General features: G+C 46.5%; 1 protein-coding gene across 9 annotated transcripts in view; it reads right to left on the bottom strand.

Moving 5' to 3' along the window:
* CNBD2 (cyclic nucleotide binding domain containing 2) overlaps positions 1 to 21,105 on the bottom strand; it is a 73,283-nt gene that overhangs the window by 38,443 nt on the left and 13,735 nt on the right. For all 9 annotated transcript variants that reach the window (XM_073792941.1, XM_019950869.3, XM_073792942.1 and 6 more), the window contains 6 exons: positions 18,298 to 18,435; positions 15,607 to 15,660; positions 11,017 to 11,180; positions 7,275 to 7,431; positions 6,614 to 6,765; positions 4,572 to 4,710 (listed from right to left, as the gene is read on the bottom strand). In XM_073792941.1, the coding sequence (XP_073649042.1) occupies positions 4,572 to 4,710; positions 6,614 to 6,765; positions 7,275 to 7,431; positions 11,017 to 11,180; positions 15,607 to 15,660; positions 18,298 to 18,435 (804 nt within the window). The remainder of the gene's footprint in view (positions 1 to 4,571; positions 4,711 to 6,613; positions 6,766 to 7,274; positions 7,432 to 11,016; positions 11,181 to 15,606; positions 15,661 to 18,297; positions 18,436 to 21,105) is intronic.

Genomic DNA, 21,105 nt, shown 5'->3' with positions numbered 1-21,105 from the left:
ATCCCTGGTGATGCTGAAACAACCGGCTCTTGGGTAAAATGTATGCGTGTCTATACATTTTACTGTTATGAAGGGTGTGTTACACACAATTTATAAATAATAATAAAATATACCACACTCTTATTGGAAATTCCGTATAGCCAGTCGATTCTCACAGAATGCTTTTATTGACTTTGGCTGAACTCATATCAGTGGCTAGTCTATAGTCACAATTCAACCATAATTTGACAAATGAATTTGCATCCCAATCTATAAATTTAATATTATTAAGTCTGACTTGTACTCTACTGGTAAACTATTTCTCACCCTCTTATAAAGTATATTCATTAAATTAAAACCTCTTTTAGCTTTAACACTATGTCTATCAGAACTTCACCTGTTCATCAATTATATAACTTCTATGATGAATCTATGATGAGTCATTTTTAAATACTGGAAAACATTTCCTTAATTTTCTGCTCTTTACAATGTAATGGCTACAGACCCAGCCCACTTTGAAATTTAATCTGCATTATAAACATTTTCTCTATAGCTTTCTTAAGACAATAAGCAAAGCCATAAATCAAGACCTGACTTAGAGCGTCTGCCTATTTCCATTGTGTGTGTACATACTCCCACCATGGTCGATTTTCAGCTACCAATGGGAAGTCACTGCACGTGGAACTGAGAAGAGATGTGCACAATGGTAGAGATTTCCACCATATGGATACGATGGGCAAAAGTAACTTCAAGAGCATAGATAATAGTAAAATGCAATAAATCCAGGAAATGATAAGTTTTTCAGTAGTTATTACCCTTGTTTTCAATAGTTAATTGTAGGTTTATATAATTTAATTTTTAATAATTATCATGTGTACTGACTTGCAAAATTCCTGAGAACTTAACAATCAGCTCTCTCAGGCCAGGAAGAGCCAGCTCCAGCACACAACAAATCTTGCCCCCTACTTTTGTCTAAGGGCCCAATACTTCAATGCTCATCTCCCACCTCACGTCCTCCAGGAAGCCCTCCTTGGAGCCTTCAGCCTTTCGAGAGTTCCCCATCCTGAATTCTTGTAATTCACAGAGTTTGTACTAATCACTTGGTAGTCGGCATTGACAACTTTGTCTACACTCAGAATCTAGTGGAGAAGATATATAAGGAGAGAGAACCAATCTTTTCTTTTTTTTTTAATATATAAATTTATTTTATTTTTGGCTGCGTTGGGTCTTCGTTGCTGCGCATGGGCTTTCCTCTAGTTGCGGCAAGTGGGGACTACTCTTTGTTGCGGTGCATGGGCTTCTCATTGCGGTGGCTTCTCCTGTTGCAGAGCACAGGCTCTAGGCGCGCGGGCTTCAGTAGTTGTAGCACTCGGGCTCAGTAGTTGTGGCTCGCGGGCTCTAGAGCACAGGCTCAGTAGTTGTGGCGCACGGGCTAACTGCTCCATGGCATGTGGGATCTTCATGGACCAGGGCTCGAACCCATGTCCCCTGCATTGGCAGGCAGATTCTAACCACTGTGCCACCAGGGAAGCCCCAGAAAACCAATCTTTTCCACCTTTGTATCCCTCCAGAGCCTGGGCCACTGTGTCATGATCTTGGCAAAAACTTGGCAAATGTCTGTGGTGGCTTAACATGTAGGCAACAGGTATACAGGAGATATTAAATATGGGAGTCTTGGGGCAGAATTCTGGCTCTGCCACTTACTAGCTACGTGGCCTTTCTTAAGGCATCTTAGCTTCAACTTCTTCATCTGCAAACTTGGAATAATAATATCTTCCTGGTAGAGCTACAGTGAAGAGTTATGGTAGAATGGTACTAGGTGCACAGTTATTCATCAAAGCACTGTTTGAAATAGCAAACGTTGAGATAACCTAAATATCCATCAATTAGGGAACTGGTTAAAGTACAACCATACATATGGAATCTAAAAAAACAGTACTGATGAACCTAGTGGCAGGGCAGGAATAAAGACGCAGATGTAGAGAATGGTCTTGAGGACACCGAGGGGGAAGGGGAAGCGGGGACAAAGTGAGAGCGTAGCATTGACATATATACACTACCAAATGTAAAATGGATGGCTAGTGTGAAGCTGCTGCATAGCACAGCACAGGGAGATCAGCTCGATGCTTTGTGATGACCTAGAGGGGTGGGATAGGGAGGGTGGGAGGGAGACACAAGAGGGAGGGGATATGGGGATATATGTATACATATAGCTGATTTATTTTGCTGTACAGCAGAAACTAACACAACATTGTAAAGCAATTATACTCCAATAAATATATAAAAAAATAAAGCACAACCGTACAGTAAAATACTCATGAGTGGTAAAAGAGAATGAATGAGTTCTTTATGTATTGACATGGAACAACCTACAGAAATACTCTTAAATGAAACAACAAAGTGCAGAACAGTCTGTATAGGATGACACCACTTATGAAAAAGAAGGAAAAAACATATACACACGCATTTGCCTGTATAGAGGGAGAACATGTGGAGGACAGAGACATAGAAACTGGTGCTGGTGGTGGTCCCTGGGGAGGGATACTCTGGGAGAGAGAGAGGGGAGGGAGACATCACTCTTGTGAGCGTTTTGAATTTTGAACCATGTGAAGTACTACCTATTCCAAAATAAACAAAAAAAGATTAATGATGTTAGTAGCACTCCTAGCACAGGAGCAAAGAGCTTCAAAAAAAAATAGTGACTCTTATGATGATGATGATGATGAACTACTTAGGATTCGAGCAGGGTCAACAATTGATGGAAAGGTCAACTCAAATCCCAAGTCCCAGCTTCTGGGAAGAAGAGCTTTGGGGTCAGACAGACCTGGGTCGAACCCTGCCTCTGCCCCTCATCAACTGCGTGATCTTGAACAAGCCACCTAACCTTCCTTTCCACCTCTGTAAAATGGGAATAATGACAATATCAAACTCCTTAAATTTTCTTTTCATTATCAACCTACAGAGCAGGGGGCAAAGGACATAAAGCTCTTCACAAAACACAAAATTCAGATAGTAAACAAACATGATTAATCTCACTAGTAATCAGAAAAAACCATAAGCTAAATCCTCAGTGAGGCAGTAATTGCCACATATTAAATTTAAAAACTTTTGAAAGAATGATGGCAGAGGTTGGTGGCACTGGCAAAGTTGTGTGTTGCTGGGAGCTAGAGAAAGTGGATCCCTCCTTGTGAAAAGCAGTTTGTTCCAAGAGTCATAAAAATGGTGATGCTAAGTAATTTCAATTTTGGAAATCTATTCTGTGGTGATGAGTTCATTTGTCCCTCTTCCTGGAAAGTTGTATAATGTGGTCGTATTACTTTTACAATTTAGAGATTATAATTATAAAAAGTGATCTGGAAATCTCCCTGGTGGCGCAGTGGTTAAGAATCCGCCTGCCAATGCAGGGGACATGGGTTCGAGCCCTGGCCTGGGAAGATCCCACATGCCACGGAGCAACTAAGCCCGTGCGCCACAACTACTGAGCCTGCGCTCTAGAGCCTGCGAGCCACAACTACTGACCCCGAGTGCCACAGCTACTGAAGCCCGCGCGCCTAGAGCCCGTGCTCCACAACAAGAGAAGCCACCGCAATGAGAAGCCCATGCACCGCAACAAAGAGTTGCCCCCACTTGCCGCAAGTAGAGAAAGCCCATGCGCAGCAACGAAGACCCAATGCAGCCAAAAAGAAATAATAAATAAATAAATAAGTGACCTGGCATCATCAAAATTCAAGAGCCAAATGCATAATTTAAATATGTATCTGTTTGTAAATAAACATGTATATGAGCTGAAGAAGGGGGTACCCTCCCCACACCTGCCCTCTTTGTAATATAACAGCTATATCTTAACGTTCACAGCAACCCTCTGAGGGAGGGAGGCCAAAGTGTGTCCTTTGTCTTTTTTTTTTTTTTAACATCTTTATTGGAGTATAATTGCTTTACAATGGTGTGTTAGTTTCTGCTATATAACAAAGTGGATCAGCTATATGCATACTATAACCCCATATCCCCTCCCTCTTGCATCTCCCTCCCTCCCACCCTCCCTATCCCACCCCTCTAGGTGGTCACAAAGCACTGCTGATCTCCCTGTGCTATGCAGCTGCTTCCCACTCGCTCTCTACTTTACATTTGGTAGTGTATATATGTCCATGCCACTCTCTCACTTCGTCCCAGCTTTCCCTTCCCCCTCCCTGTGTTTTCAAGTCCATTATCTACATCTGCCTCTTTATTCCTGTCCTGCCCCTAGGTTCATCATTTTTTTTTTTTAGATTCCATATATATGTGTTAGCATACGGTATTTATTTTTCTCTTTCTGACTTACTTCACTCTGTATGACAGTCTCTAGGTCCATTCACCTCACTACAAACAACTCAGTTTTGTTTCTCTTTATGGCTGAGTAATATTCCATTGTATATATGTGCCACATCTTCTTTATCCATTCACCTGTCAATGGACACTCCTTTGCCTTTTTAAGTAGGATATGGGCGCTCAGAAAAAGACGTGTTGAAGACCAGGGCTCTGCGGGTCACCTGGCTACGGGACATTAGATTAGGCACGCTCTTCCCAGCTTCACCACCCCACCCCAGACCTCTTACCTTACACACAAACACGATGGAGGACGATTCTACAAAGTCCTTTGAGATCAGCTGCCCATATGAGAACTTCTCTATCTTCCCCAGCATTACGAGCTTCCAGAGCTTCTCATCGGACCAGGAGTGAAACAGATCCATCTTCCTGAGGGGAAAAGTCTGTTAGACTTCATCGCCCTCCGTCACCAAGGGGGCTCAGCACTTAGCAATTTCCAGAAAAGGAATATGTTCTCCTGCTCTTGCAAAGGCCTGAGGCGGAAGATTTCACGCCCACCCTGCTCGCTAGCCTAGCCTGCAGCCGGTCTCCTGTCACTTGTCCTTTGCTCCCCTGCCCTCTTCTCAAGGCCCTGCCCTTCAGCTGCTCCCCTCACTGCGCCTCAGACGCACCCGGGGTGATCGGAGCTCTGCTTCTTTCACTTCCGCTCCTCCCTCCAGGAGCTTCTCCCGGCTGAATCCCCCGCCAACCTTGTTACCACTGAGCTACTCCCATTCCAAGGAGCACCCAAGAGTTCCTCACTTCAGCTCACTGGTTATCCTGTCCCCCAGCCCAGCAGTCCAGGCCCTACCTTTGGTTTGGGCAGCTCATTCCAACCCCTGTCTCCTCCAGCCTATTGGCTTCAAATCCTCAGCCCTGGGCCTGGGAATGGGGGAAGTCTGGACTCTCCTCTTTTGGCCTGTTTGTGCCCTGTGGTGAAAGGCCCACCCGGCAGTGACCACCCCTTCCGCGATCTTGAATCTCATACACCGCTGATCATGGGCTTCCCTTCCCTCGCAGGTGGCCCCGCGGGGCTGCCAACAAAAATCATCTTAGATCTTCTCAGCTCCAACAGATTATGAGCTCTGAACTCGAGTGATTCAGGCTTCAACCTAGGCGAGGGAGCACCGAGTTCTGTCCAGGGCATCAAAGGGGAACAGGGTCAGTGCCATGCCCAAGGAGGAGAAGGGTCTGGAAACACAGGAGGAAAACAGGGCCACCACAGAAGGAGCACCTCCTGGGCCAAGACTGAGCCACGCACTTCCCACGATCACCTCATTTGATTCTTACAATGACCTGGGGAGAGAGGAATTGTTATCCCCATTTTACTGCGCTGGAGACTAAAGCCCAGAGAAGTGAAGTGACCTATCTAGGGTCCCATGGTGGATAAGCCTAAGAGTTGAGATTAGAACACGGTCCTATTTTTCTTCCACTGTATAAAAAAATGAACTGCCCCTCCCTTCAGAACCGAGTCCCTCCCTTTTCGGGCTGCAGCCCCTTCATGCAGATGGCTTTCTCTCAGTTCCAGCCCACCCCTCTGCTCAACACGCTTCTCTATGGCCCTGCAACCCTACAACCTGTATTCTCAGTGCCAGTGCAGATGCTCCATTTGATTTTCACTCTTTTCCTCAAGGCAAGTAACTAAAGATAATTAAATGAGCACCTGCATGCTCCTGGCACTGTGATAACACAGGGATGATGATGGTGAAAAAGGCAGGTCTGCCCTTGCCACTGAGCTGCTTACTGTCTGATGGCACAAATAAACTGTAAAGAAAGTATTATATGCTCAAGAATTACAGTTTGGATGGGGCTTTACAGAAACACGGGGTAGAAGCACTGAGGGGGCACCCTCTCTATTCTGGAGTGAGGGTAGGTGGGCTTCGTTAGTGAGGCGGGGTGGTGAAGCCCAGAGACTCTGAATCAGGCATTCTAGACACATCACCATCCTGAGCCTTGCTTCCCTCACTGTAAACTGGGGAGAAAAAGAGAAAGAACATCATGGGTTGAATGTGAGATTAGATATAACGGGTGGTACAAAGGGCTGAGCATCCTGCCTGGCCCAGCAAGTGCTCAATGCATGTTAGCTATCCTGTTGTTACTATCCCATAAGGAAGGGATATTTGAACTGTGACCTGAAGGTATGTTAGGAGTTTGCTAGATGGAGAAGTTGGGTGGGAGGTGGGTACCAAAGAGCATTTCAAGCAGAGAGAACAGCACCTAGTGTTCCCCACTGGGTCTAGGACAAAGGCACCTAATAGACACACAGGGGGAAGACGCTGGCTGGTGGAGTTACCTAAAAAATTCAAACCGATGCTGAGCATCCTTTTTAACTTCTTGGTCCAGTTTATTAGCAAGGAAATCCTCTCTGTCAACAACCAAGAACTCTGTTTCTTCCATACAGACCACGGTGGCCCTCCTCACTGAAGAAGTTAGAAAGCCCATTTCCTGTTGGGTAGACAGGGGCAAAGGCAAGTGAGAGGTCACCCCTGGCGTTCTGCCCGCAGCCCTGACCACCTCTTCCCTGCTTGCATCTCCCCTGAGAAATCTCTCCTCCCCAGACTGCAGGTTCCCTGGACCGTCCTGTGCCCCTGCTCACTCCCTGCTTCTATGGGCCCACGCCCCTCCCTCTTAATATGCTGCCTGTGGAAAAAGAGGCAACTGGCTTGACCAGGGCAGAGAAAGGAAGCTGGAGAGGCCTTGCTGAGGAGTCACTGCACCTCTAGGGGGTTGTAGAGGGAGCATACTCCTTAAACATCACAGACGAAGTGGTGGGACTTGGACATCACTGGCTCCAACTCGATCAGCATTTGACAGGTAAGGGCTCTGTGACCCACAACAGCGCAGTGACTACACAGAGTGAAAGGCAGGGCTGGGCCTGGCCTAGAGGTTGTAGCAGGAGTCCTGTCACACCACGAACCCCACCCCAGGAACGCAGACCCGTCCCCCGTGCTTACCCCAAAAGAGCTGCCCTTTTGCAGCAACGTCGGGTGGGGGTCCAGGAAGGCACTGCTGCCATCTTCGTCCTCGGTCACGGCCACCGTGCCCAGGTAGATAAAATAAAAGCTGTTGGCCCTCTGGCCCTTCCTGATGATCACACGCCTGCGACCAAACCTGGGAAAAGACCATGGCCAGTTGACCTGGTAGCAACACAGAGTCTGGTCCCTAGGGGGAGGAGATCTGGACGGGCCGTGCTCTCTGCTCTGGAGTATGAAAGCACAGACTGGGACTAGAAGGGACCTCAGAACAGCCCAGCCCCATCCCCACCAAGCTTGACCCCTTCACTAACATTTGTTCAGCCGCCCACCTCCATTAGAGGAAGCTGCCGGAGAGCAGAGCCTTTGTCAGTCTGCTTAGGCAATGAACAGTTGTTGAATAAATGAATGAACAAATGCTGGAAGCAATGGATGAGTAGCTAAATGATATGAGCACTGGCTTTAGAGTCAGACCAGGATCCAAATCCTGGTTTTGCCCTTAGCTGTGGGACACTAGGCAACTCATATCCCCTCTCTGAGCCTCAGTTACTCTTGTCTGTAAAATGCAGATGAGCATACGTAGAAAGAGATGGATAAATGATCTTATTACGATCCCTAATAGCTCACTATCCAACTGGGAACCGTTAGGGCAAAGGTACCCAGGTTCAGAGCAAACTAACAGTTCTTAAGCTCAGAGGAGGATAGTTTCTGTATTTCAAATGCAAGTTCAAATCAAATCTCACTTCTTTTAGTATTTATTTACTTCATTCATTCAATAAGTTAGACAAATACCAATGGTGTCTAACAGGTGTAGTGATAAAAAATACAAATTTGGTTCTCAAAATTATGGTCAAATACAAGAAGTAAATAAGGTTTAAAAATGCTTTAAAAGAGGTAAGGCACAGGCTAATTCAGAAGCAGAGAGAAAGGGCACTTAAACCAGTTTAGGAAGGCCAGAGAAGGCCCTAGGATGGTGGTTAGAGTCATCCAGGTGGCCAGAGAGATGGAAGAGTGTCGTAGGCAGAGGGACCACCATGTCCAAAAGCATAGAGATGGCTGGAGGCCTGGCATATTCAAAGAAAGAACAGTAAGCTCCAACAGACAGGACAATGTACAAACCAGAGGCTTTATCAATAGAGGAAAGAGGCAACAGCCCAGATGACAGTGACTAGATGGGAGAAGGCAAGCATATTCAGCCAGGAAGTAACACTTCGGGGACGAGAGAGCACAGGCCAGCCTTCATTCCAGGGTAGACCCTCAGAGACCATAACCTACATTTTGGGAGTGAAGAGATATCTCATACAGCAGATATCTGTTGTTTTCTCTGCCAAGCACCTGGTCACCTTTTTCCACCAACTGCACCCTGATTTTACTTTGGGGGAAACACCTTTTCTTGACTCTTAGACAATCAGAACATCACTAACCCACTGGTGATTCAAGTGAGATCACCCTGGCTCAGAAAGAACTAATCCCAAGGCTCTGACTTGACCGGGAAGAGGTATTTTCTCCTTCCCAATGGACTGAACCTGGAAAGCTAGAAGTTTGGAGCTGTGGCTGTAGCAGCCAGCTTGCCACCATGAAGGGAGAGTCTCAGACAGAGACTCTCCTTTGCATTTGCATTTGCATAAGCTGCTTATGCAAACGAAGTGCCAAGAGATGGAGAGAGACAAGACACAAATGTGGGTCCTGGTGACACTGAGCCCCTGAATCCAGCTGAGCCTGAAGCTGGAGAACTATCCCAGGACTTTCAGATACATGAGCCACCAATGCATTCCCTTAGGCTGGGTTTTCTGTCGCTTGTGAGTGGAAGAATTCTATCTAATCTGCTAATTCCCAGTCCCAGAAATAGTAATCAGCAACTAGCGGAGGGCTTTAACAATTACCACATCCTGATGTTCACAAAAAGCCTGTAAAATTCATACTATTATCTTTATATCACTCATGGGGATACTAGGCTCAGAAAGGTTAAGTGGCTTGCCTGAGGTCACACAGCAGACGGGGCATTAAATTCCAGAGCTTCTAAGCCTGTGACTCTTTTTCTTTCTGTGACGCCATTCTGCCTGCTATAGAATCTTACTTTAAGACAGCAGTGGGGGCTTCCCTGGTGGCGCAGTGGTTGAGAGTCCGCCTGCCGATGCAGGGGACAGGGGTTCGTGCCCCGGTCCGGGAAGATCCCACATGCCGCAGAGCGGCTGGGCCCGTGAGCCATGGCCACTGAGCCTGCGCGTCCAGAGCCTGTGCTCCGCAACGGGAGAGGCCAAAAAAAAAAAAAAAAGACAGCAGTGACTCCCTCTCTTCTTTACTGGGCTAGAACAAAGCAGATGGTTCCCTCTGCCTGGAATGTCCCGTCTACACCTCCACTTGTCAAATCTACCTGTTCAAATGCCACCTCTTCTGTGAAACTCCCTTGGCCAAGCTAGCTGGAAGGTTACCTCCTCCTGGCTTATTACCTGTGAAACAGACCCTGCGTGGGTCATAAAGGGTCGTCTGTAATCCGTAGTTAGTTGTGGTTATGTCTTAGCCTGTGACCACTATGAAGGAAGATAGGACACAAACCTATAGTGACCTTACATCTTAGATTTCAAGACAGGTCTTACCTCAAATATTCTGCTAGGCTGCCCCCCTGAGGCCACTGGAAATAACTATTTTCACATGTACCTCTTGGGCTTCTCTACTACAAGGGATTTACAAGGTCCCTTTTTGTGTGTGTCACGGACCAGTTGACAATCTGGTGAAGGTTTCACAGAACAATGTTTTAAATGTATAAAATAATATACATTAGAATTACAGTTAAGAAAAAACCAAGTTTGTGATATAGCAATATATGTGCCTCTTTATTAAGGCACTGAAAAACAAGAGCCAGCAGCAGATCTAATAACTACCGTCATTTCAAAGACGTGATAAATATAAATTATCTTTTGAGAAATCTGCAGCAACTTGAATATGTCATAATACCTGTATTTTTTTATTTATAAAAAAAATTATACAGGGACTTCCCAGGTGGTCCAGTGGTTAAGAATCCCCCTCCCAATGCAGGGGATGCGGGTTCGATCCCTGGTCAGGGAACTAAGATCCCATATGCCACAGGGCAACTAAGCCCGCGTGCCACAACTAGAGGGAAGGCTGCACGCTGCAACGAAAGATCCTGCATGCCACAACTAAGACCTGACACAGCCAAATAAATAAATAGTATGCAGTGGTTTGTTACCTACATTCATGACTGAAGGAAATTATAAATTTCAGAGGTTAATGAAAATACAGATATAATATTTTTTCTCATCCAAGTTCACAGACTCTTGCCCTAGTTGTTCCTACCTGGATGTAGTACCTCATCTGTGATCCCTTCTGGCTTTTAGGGCCTGGATTTGAGTCTCGGCTCTGCTACTTATTTTCTGGGTGAACTAGGATGACTAATTTCCCCCCCCGAGCATCAGTTTCCTTATCTGAAAAATGAGGGAATTAGACTAGATCCTTTCTGAGGTTCCAACCAGATCCTCTCCAGACTCAGTGACTCCTTAATTCTGGGTAGATTCTCAATGAATGGCTGAGACACAGTGGGCTGCAGTCATAACGGTGAGCACCAAGGTGAAGTGACAGAAGGTTTCTCACGGCTGACACCCCACAGAGGGGCTGGTAGACCCGCCGTGGCCTTTGCAGCCGGGCCTTTCTTGCCCTGCCCAGCCCAGCCCCAGGCCAGGGGCCAAGGGATGTGCCCCTCACTGACCGTTCAAAGCGCATGACCTTGGCCAGGAGCAGCTGCAGGGGCTCCGAGTAGTTCTGGTAACTATCCAGAACCTGCAGGAGGTTACAGAGGGACTGGATCTCGCGCTCTGTCCTCCAAGCGGGCTTCTTCTGCGTGATCTGAATGGCCCTTGGAGGGAAGTGCTCCTGGAAAGAGAGAGCCAAAGTGACACAGAGGGCCCAGCAGTTTCCCCCAGGGGCTAGCAGGCAACTCCCCACAGTCCTTCTTTCACACTTGCCCACTCCCCATACAATAGTGGCTGACATGTAATGAGTGCTTCCTGTGTGCCAGGCATCGGGATAGGCAACTTACACACGCCGTCTCATTGAATCTTTACCTAAAGAAGCGACGCACGATTATTATCCCCTTTGACAGATGACGACATTCAGGCAGGATTATTACCTAGATTTGTTACCTGCCAAGGCCTGTATCCCCAGCTACTGATCATACTACCTCTGCTGTTCATTGACCACGCCCCCAAGTCAATAGTGGGGCTCCCTGGGCTCCAAGGGCCCTTTGACACACTTCAATCAGGGGAGACCTCCCCTGCCTCAGCCTATACCTCAGCGTTCTCCGGGAGCCTAAGGAACAAAGAGAGCCTACAGAGACTCTTAGCTAACCCTCAGCAGCCAGGACTCGTGGACCAGGGGGCGGGCAGATCTACCCATTCGCTCACCACGCCTACCTGCCGGGGAAATGGCACCGTGAGTTGTTAACACCCCTCCCTGGCTGCCCGTTGCACTTAGGAGAAAATGTTAACTCCTACCACAGCCTGGGGCCCCACATGGTCTGACTCCCTACCTGCCTACTGCCCTCCAACCTTTCCTCCTGCCTCTCCCCTCATTCTCTAGCCTTCTACCCATCTCTTGCACATGCCAAGCTCACTTCTGTCTTTAGATCTTTGCTTGGGCTGTTTCCTCTGCCCAGAATGTTCTTCCCCTGGGTTTTCACATGGATATGGCTGCCGCCTCCTCCTCCTCATTCTGCTCTCAGCTCATATGGTGCCACATCCTCAGGGAGTTCCTTCTGCATCATCTGAGCTAAAATAGCAGGCCCCCTTCCCAGCACTCTGTGAGCTATGAATCATTCTCTTCAAAGCATTTAATACTTTCTGAAATGACCTTATTCTTTTTTGGTTAATGTGGATATTATCTGTCATTTCCCCACCCTACACACACACACACACACACACACACACACGTGTAGAACTGCACTGTCCACTATGGCAGCCAACAGCCACATGTGGCTACTTAAATTTAAATTAAATTAGATAAAAAATAAGCCCCTCAGTCACACTAACGACAAGGGTTCAGTAGCTACATGTGTCTGCTGGCTACTGTTTTGGATAATGCAGACTACTAAACATTTCCATGGTCACAGAAAGTTCCATCGGACAAAGGTGTCTAGAATATAAGCTCCAATATAAACACGATAGTGGCCTTGTCTACCTTGTTTCCCACTCTAGAATAATGTCTCATCTGTAGTGGGCACTCAACAAAATACATATTTATGGAAGGAAGGAATGAACATCGGCAGTCTTACATAACAGTAACCGTCATAGAAGCAAAAGGAAAGTGGGACATGATGCAGAATTCTGATCTTCACAACAACAGACGGAAAGACAGTGTAGCACAGTGGTTAAAAGCACACAGGCTCTGCTGCCAGGTGCCTGGGTTTGAACTTTGTCCTGCGACTTCCCATTTGTGTGTCCTGGCACAAGTCTCTTCTCCCGGAGCCCCTGTTTCCCTACCTGATGATAACAGAAACGATACGTACACATAGCAGGGTTAATACGTGTCAAGGGCTTACAATGTGCATGGCACAGAGCAAGGGCTATGGAAGTGCTGGTCTTTTTTATGGTCTGAATCCAATCTTTCTCCTTTCTCTCTCTTACTATCAATAACCCATTAGGATTTCTATCATAGGGTCTATTTATGGCAAAACAGATGCCTCTGGCTTCTATGAACCAAACTTATTTTTCAGGCCCACTTAGGGCCCTAATTCCTCCAGGAAATCCTTCTAATCACCCCTAACCCTTGAGACTCCTTCTGTGGATTTCTACAAAAGTGACAGTTTGTTATTAACTTCCTGGGTAAGTTTCATCTCCTTAACTCCTAATTAGCTCCTTAAGGGAAGGTGCAAATGTTACACAACCTAGCACAGTCATCCTTGTCCTTCAGTAGCCACAAGGTGGGGAGGAAGGATTGGTTCCAAGACCCCTGCCAATACCAAAATCTGCAGATGCTCAAGTCCCTTATCTAAAATGCTGTAGCATTTGCATATCCTCCTGTATACTTTAAATCATCCCTAGATTACTTATAATACCTAACGCAATGTACATACTATGTAAATAGTTGCAAATACAATAACTAGTTGCTGTCTGCAAGCAGTATTCAAGTTTTGCTTTTTGGAACTTTCTGGAATTTTTCTTTTCTGAATATTTTCTATCCGTGGTCAGTTGAATCCACGGATGTGGAACCTGCAGATACAGACAGCTGTCTGTATTCCCCACCACCAGACACAGATCTAGGCCTACCTTAGGAGCTCATAAAAATATCTGGAATGGGGAAAAAGGAATAGTATTCAAACAGAGCCCTGCCTGTTTCTCACACACCATTTCTCAACGCTGTCACCCTCACTCACTTCAGGCCAGCCATCTCCTCATTGTGTTCATCTAGCATACAGGAAGGGTAAAGGAAAATAAGAGGGGCTGCCCATAATCCTACCACCCAGAACAAGCCATTTACATGAGGCATTCTTGTTTCCTGCCTTTTTCTTATGCATAAATAAAATTTTTGAAAATCACATAATACATGACTATTTTCCATTAAAAATCAGAACAATATATATAGTTAAAATCCCCTTGTACCATGTCACCAGTAACCCAGACCTGCTCTCCACCACCAGAGTTAACCATTTATATATATTATTATATACTTATACGTGTGCCCACAGAATATGTATAGAATTGTTTTATTTTTATTTGCATAAATGTTAGACTGCTGACATCGTTTATGCAACTTGCCTTTTTTTCACTCAATAATTTTTTTAAACCATGTTTTAGAAATGTACCCATTGTTTCCAATGTCTCACAAATGCTATAATAAATGAGTCTATGATTCTAAGCCTCTATAATTCTTAGGATTCTTTCTGAGAAGGTTAGCATTAGTAGACTATATGGAAGTTGAGTTTTCCAGTGTTGTCTGAGAGACAGCTTATATATGTATAAATGTGTGTGTGTGTGTGTGTGTATCAGCTTGATCGAGACGTAATTCACATAACATAATGATTTCATCATTTAAAGTGCACAGATCAATTTTTAGTGTATTCACAGAGTAGTACATCACCACAGTGGGTTTTAGAACCTTTTAATCACCCTAGAAAGAAACCTGGTACCCATTCGCAGTCACTCAAAGGGCAGGTTTTTAAATCGGGTCTCTACTCTCCATCTCTGTGCTGGAGACAGAGCCAGTGATAACTCATTCAAAAGGCAGAGAGGCCTTGCCTATATGATGGACTTTTCCTCTGTACTCGCCTCTCTCCTTCTGTTGCTACGCACAGAATTGCCTCCATCTCCAGAGCTCTGTGGCTCTCAGAGAGACCCCTAGTTTCTCCTGTCTGAAGGATGAAACTTGGGTAACCTTCAGGGCACAGTGTCAGACACTAGCTGGTCTCGAAAACTGAAGAAAACTCAGAATTTGGAGGACTTTACTGTGCTTCATATATAATGCGGCATGAGAAATTAGTATGCCCAGGGGAGGCAGTCAGCAGAAGCCACACCTTGGTTCCAAAGGAGAAGGAGGCAGCAGCGTGGCACAGGTGGTCCTGGTACCAGTTATAAAGCTCTGTTCGCCCTGCTTTTCCTAGAGAAAACCCAGCATGGCTGCTCCAGGCCAGGGTCAAGTCAGGTCTACATTGGTGAGAACTTCAGATCTTCCCTATAAATAAGGAAGCCCCTTTAAAATTTAAATTAAATTTTAAATTTTAATTTAATATCCAGGATTTGGTGGGGAGAAGCCAGGAAGATAATAATGCTTGAAATTCGGAGAACAAATCACACAGTGCAAATGACATGAAGGCATTCCCTTCTCAGAGTGGCCACCTGAGCACAGGTGAGAGACAGATGTGCCCAGCATCTATCAGAAAGTTTCGGGCAGAGCCAGAATTCAGACACAGGCCAGTGCTTTTCCCACCACCCTGATTATTTCTCTTCTGTCTGGGGCTCTCACATCCTCTCCTTTGCCTTCTACGGTTTTCCCACTGGTCCAAGCACAGGCGATCTCCCGTGCTGGTTCTGCTCAGCTATAAAGCAACAATGGGTTTGGGGGTTGGCTGGGTGGTGGTGGGGGGAAGGCTCACAGTCTTGGGATGCCAGAACTGAAAGGGATCACCAAGATCAGCTATTTTATAGGTGAGGAAACTAAGTGGCTAGCTCAGGGTGGCACACTGGGTTGGTGGCAGAACCTGGTCTGAACCCAGCTATCCTGATACCCAGCCCAGGGCTTCTTTCAGGCTATGATGCAAGAAAAAAAAAAAAATCCCAGCAGCAAGGTCAGAGCTGTCTATACATACCGACTCTCCAATGAAGTCCATAGTATCAAATGTGATTCGGCCTTGTTTCTTTTTCTGGGGGGAAAAAAAAGGAAGGGGGGCTGAGGAGAGGAAGGAGAATCAGCAAGACTGTTTCTAGAATTTTGCACTGAAACCCTTCTGTGTACCTGGGCCACTGTGGTAGGCAGGAAGCCTTGGGAAACCTCCTACCAGCTGGGCCTCTCATGTCCACCTCCGCTCAAAAGCCCCAGCTCCACACAAGACTTGGGCCCAGCATTGACAATGTATTATTATGGAGGCAGAGAAAGACAGGGGTGGGGAGAGGGAAAGGAGGATAAAGAGAAGAAGGATGGAGAGAGAAAAGGAAGAGAGAAAAGAAGCAAAAAAAAAAAAAAAAAGGAAAGTATAGAGAAAAGAAAGAGGGATAAAGAGGAAGGAACAAATAAAGCCAACCTTCATTAAGTGCCTATAATGAGCCAGGCATGGCTTATCGTTTTGTTTTTTTTTTTGCGGTACGCGGGCCTCTCACTGTTGTGGCCTCTCCCGTTGCAGAGCACAGGCTCCGGACGCGCAGGTTCAGCGGCCATGGCTCACGGGCCCAGCCACTCCGCGGCATGTGCGATCCTCCCGGACCAGGGCACGAACCCGTGTCCCCTGCATCGGCAGGCGGACTCTCAACCACTGCGCCACCAGGGAAGCCCGGCATGGCTTATCTTATTCCATTTCATCATCAGGACAAAGCAGGTACTACTGAGCAGCTCCACTGAGGACCTGAAGTGGGTGAAGGAAGTTGCCCAAAAATCACACAGTGAGGAAATGGTCCTCATCTGAAGGATGGCCAGGAAGGAGAGGTCTTAGGGATGAACTAATTCAACCCTGTTTCCTAACAGATGCAGAGAGGATGTGGAAAGGGTAGAGAAAGGGGCAGAGAGAGAGGAAAAAGATATGTAGGGGGGAGTAGCAGGGGAGGAAAGGGACAAACAAGGCCCTGAACAGCATCCTGGGGCAAACCAGGACCCCCATTCATCTCTCTGGGCACACCTCACATCCTTCCCCAGAGCCCACTCGGTTCCCTGTCCCCTCCCTCCATTTATAGTTTATACATCCATGTGGTGCTTCTCAGAGAGGCCAATGAAAGAAAGACGTGATGTTCAGAAAGATCTGGATTCACATACTCCACTGAAAACCAGTCTACGGCTCTCTCTGCCCGACACTATGCCCCAACCCCCCGGCTCCCTGCCCGGAAGCCATATGACCCCCATAGGCTGTCCCTGAGAAGCTCTGCTCCGCTCAAGGCCATCCTGACAAAGCAGGATGTTGTTAGGTTTAGCCTCACACTCCCGTGATGACAAGCCTGACTCTGGTCTTCAGCTTCCAGCTGCCCAGGCACCAACCCAGGTCTCCTGGTAACCACAGACTCCTGGTCTCCAGGGCCCTTCGCTTCACCACTGCGTGACACCCTGAGTCAGAAGGTCCCTCCTGAGGTTACGAGGCTCCTGCTCCAACCCTTCTCATCTCACGGCCCAATAACAGGGCAGAATCTGGCTGCAGATTTGTTTGGTTTGGCCACCAAAATGCCTTAAAAATATATGAATTTGAATGTCTTTAGATGGGGCAAGCCCTTCCCCTCAAGCTGCCCCCAGGTGCCTACTCCCTGCTTCGTCTTAAACTCAGCCACATATACACAGTTACATTAGCTGCTGGTCCCTTAGAAACCAACCTAAGACACCTTCCTTTCCCCATCACCACCCCTCCACGCCCCTCTCCTTGGCTGCTAGGCTTCAGAAACCATTCTGGGACATATTTTCGAGGCAATCGCTGGATGCAGTGGGGAGGCGCGGCTGGCACAATAGGAATCTGGGCAGGGTTTGTCTAGTTATTGGCTGGGGAAACTTTGGAGCCCTGGATAGTAATGAAGACACCCTTGGGGACCCAGAACAAGTTAACAGAAGGGTGATCAACTTTTCTGAGCCAAAAAGGGGCTCAGGATCTACCACTGGGATAAAATATTTGAAATTGGGACCTTCCAGAAAATCTAGAAAGCAAGGTCACCAGAGAGGCCCTGCAAATGTTCCCTTCTTGTCTAGGTGGGGGGGGGGGGGACAGGAAAGAAGGCAGAGAAGATGAACAGTTGGTAGGTATTCGGGAAATCCTGGCTCCATTGTGGCTCCTGGATTTCTTCTGGCTGTTTTGATCACCCTTGGAATGGAGATGGCTTCTTCCCCACTCTTGATGTTTCTCTCTACGTGAAGGGAGTTGTACTAGCAGAACACTACTAGCCCCTCTCCTTTCACACTGGGAAGGAGTGACTTAAACTCTTTGGTGAATTTGGAAGGAGAAAACGGGCATGATCATCCCCTTCTCCATCCCTCCAAGCCCACATTCTGCTCTGCCCTTCCCTGCTGTGAGTGTAGGGCAGGAGACCCTGCTACTGCAGTGAATGCCTGCCTTGGTCCAGCACTGCCTGTGACTAGGGTCGTCGATAAGGCTGTCCAACTCTGGGATTTAGTATTAGGTAACCCTCTGGCTTAATGACACCCGTCAGCTTCTCCAATATAAGTTTTGTCATTAATAAAAGTGACAGCTCAGTCTCCCATCTGCTTTACCCTTTGTCTTCTCTCTCAGTTGATTCAGAACTTGGGCTGGGAAGTGAGGTGCTATTTATTCGACCCCTTTAAACTGTGTATAAACCTGCTAAGCCCAGCAGCTTACATCCCAGAAAGAGAAGATAGGGTGCTTTCTGTGAGCAGTCTCAATGATCTGATATTCCCGAAGTCCCCTGAGGCCTTGGCGGAACATTCTACACACTCGGTTCATCCTAATGATATCCATGGTGAGCTGGTACAGCCCCTGTGGAAACAAAACAAACAAGATCTGTGGAAACCATCTGTTTTCAACAGTCAACAGCAGGCTGGATAGTGTGAACAAGGTGAAATGTAATAGGATTAAATGCAGTGTTGTTGCTGGAACCATAGTTACATCTTTAGGAAGTTTTCAAGCCTGTTGAAATCATATTGGTAGCTTGAAATTGGCCATGGTGGGAGTATTTATGCCACAGAAACTGGCAACTACTACAAATGGGGGCATATCCCTCCCCAGGAGCCTATTAAAGCATTCACCAGCACAGCTTTAGTTAACTGTGAAGTCCTTCACTTGGGTCCAGAAAATAATGTGCACAAGTAACGGCACGCCATGAGGGGTGATGTAAAGAGCCTGCATGATGGAATCAGATGCATCTGAGGGAAGAATGGGCAGAGAGATGCAACAATGCTGGCTTTGAAGGCAGAGAAAGGGCCATGAGTCAAGGAATGTGGTGGTCTGTAGAAGACAGAAAGTCAAGGAAATGAATTCTTCCCTCCACCCTCGAGAAAGGAACACAGCCCTGCTAACACCTGGATTTGAACCCGTGCCAGACTTCTAGCCTCCAGAAGATAATGTGTGTTTGTTTGTTTGTTTGTTTTAATTTATTTTTTGGCCATGCCGTGCAGCATGCAAGATATTAATTCCCCAACCAGGGATCGAACCTGTGTCCCCTGCACTGGAAGCACGGAGTCTCAACCACTGGACCATCAGAGAAGTCCCAATGTGTGCTGTTTTAAGCCACTAAATTGTGGTACAGCAGTCAAAAGAAAACTAATATAACACCTAATCCAAGATAAGCCATCCTATCTTTTCCCTGGGAATTTGGAATTGGAGCTGAGAACAAATCAGCCTCTCCATCCCAATATGAATTGAGGAGTAAGGGCAGTCACCCTCCACCTGCCAAGTAAATAGAAGGGACAGGGAAACAAGTTCAACACCAAAGAGACAAATCCAGAATGTAAAACAATCTACAAGTCAGCTAACCCAGTTTCTTCAAAAAGTCAGTTGCAAGGGCTTCCCTGGTGGTGCAGTGGTTAAGAATCCGCCTGCCAAAGCAGGGGACACAGGTTTGAGCCCTGGTCTGGGAAGATCCCACATGCCGCAGAGCAACTAAGCCTGTGCACAACAACTACTGAGCCTGAGCTCTAGAGCCCACGTGCCACAACTACTGAAGCCTGCACACCTAGAGCCCGTGCTCCGCCACAAGAGAAGCCATGGCAATGAGAAGCCCGCGCACTGCAACGAAGAGTAGCCCCCACTTGCTGCAACTAGAGAAAGCCCGCGCACAGCAACGAAGACCCAATACAGCCAAAAATAAATAAGAAATAAATAAATAAATTTATTTAAAATAAAGGTCAGTTGCATGAGGAAAAAAACAAAGTGAGGGGGCTGTTCTAGACTAATACTCAAGAGACATACAAACAGGGCTTCCCTGGTGGCGCAGTTGTTGGGAATACACCTGCCAATGCAGGGGACATGGGTTTGAGCCCTAGTCCGGGAAGATCCCACATGCCGTGGAAAAACTAAGCCCGTGCACCACAACTACTGAGCCTGCGCTCTAGAGCCCGCTAGCCACAACTACTGAGCCTGCACACCTAGAGCCTGTGCTCCACAAGAGAAGTCACCACAATGAGAAGCCCACGCACCACAACGAAGAGCAGCCCTCGCTCGCCGCAACTAGGGAAAGCCCACGCACAACAACAAAGACCCAATACAGCCAAATAAATTTATTTTAAAAAAAAGAGAGACATACAAACAAATGCAAAATATGAACCTTGATTGGCTCCTGGTTCATAATAACAAGCTGTAAAAGACGTTTTAGGGACAAATAAGAAAAATACATCAGGTAGAGTCACGGGACTGGACATGGCACTAGAGTGTGTGTCAATGCGGGTAAAGCTCACACAATTTTGAGTGGAAAAAAGGTGAAATGAGATGCCATTTATGACACCATTTTTTAAAATGTGCCGCATACTGCAGGTTCTTATGGATACACACAGATATAATAAAAATTTTAAAATATAGACAGGAAGGGTACATATCAATCTCAGGAAAGTTGTTGCCAGTGAGGAGAAACGGAGTGAGATGGTGAGGTGCTCTACCTGTAACTATAATATTTTTTAAAAATTACATATCTAAAGGAAATACGGGGAAAAGCTTTATTAATAAAATTAATATTTATTGAATACAATTTGCCATTGTCAGGCTCTATTCTAAGCCTATTATATGTATTGACTCATTTAATCCTCAATAACAAATCAATGCAGTTGATATTGGTACTGTTATCATCACCCTTTACAGAAGGGAAAACAGGCACAGCAAATCAAGTAACTTGCCTAATACTAATATTAGCCGCACGACTAATAGGTGATAGGGATTTAAACCCAGGAAGTCTGGCTCCAGAGTCCTTAAGTTTAACCTATTACTCTACCCTGATGCTGGGCCTTATTCTCTCTGACTCTCCTAATAGCAAGAAGGGTGAGTACAGAGCAGTCCTCAGGGGCTCAAAGTGTAGCCAATGCCAAGGGCAGAGTAGGCTACAGGGCAGGGGTCAGAATTCAGTCTTTCCTTTGTGACTCCAAAAGGTACAGGGTGGCCACGTTTATCCGAGGCCGCCTCCTCCACCTGCCTCTCCTTTCCTGAAAGTACCTGTTTGTT

Source organism: Tursiops truncatus, chromosome 15, assembly GCF_011762595.2.
Source record: "Tursiops truncatus isolate mTurTru1 chromosome 15, mTurTru1.mat.Y, whole genome shotgun sequence".
Classification (NCBI taxonomy): Eukaryota; Metazoa; Chordata; class Mammalia; order Artiodactyla; family Delphinidae; genus Tursiops; species Tursiops truncatus.
The sequence above is the reverse complement of the archived record's forward strand: the minus strand, read 5'-3'. Positions and strand labels throughout refer to the sequence as shown.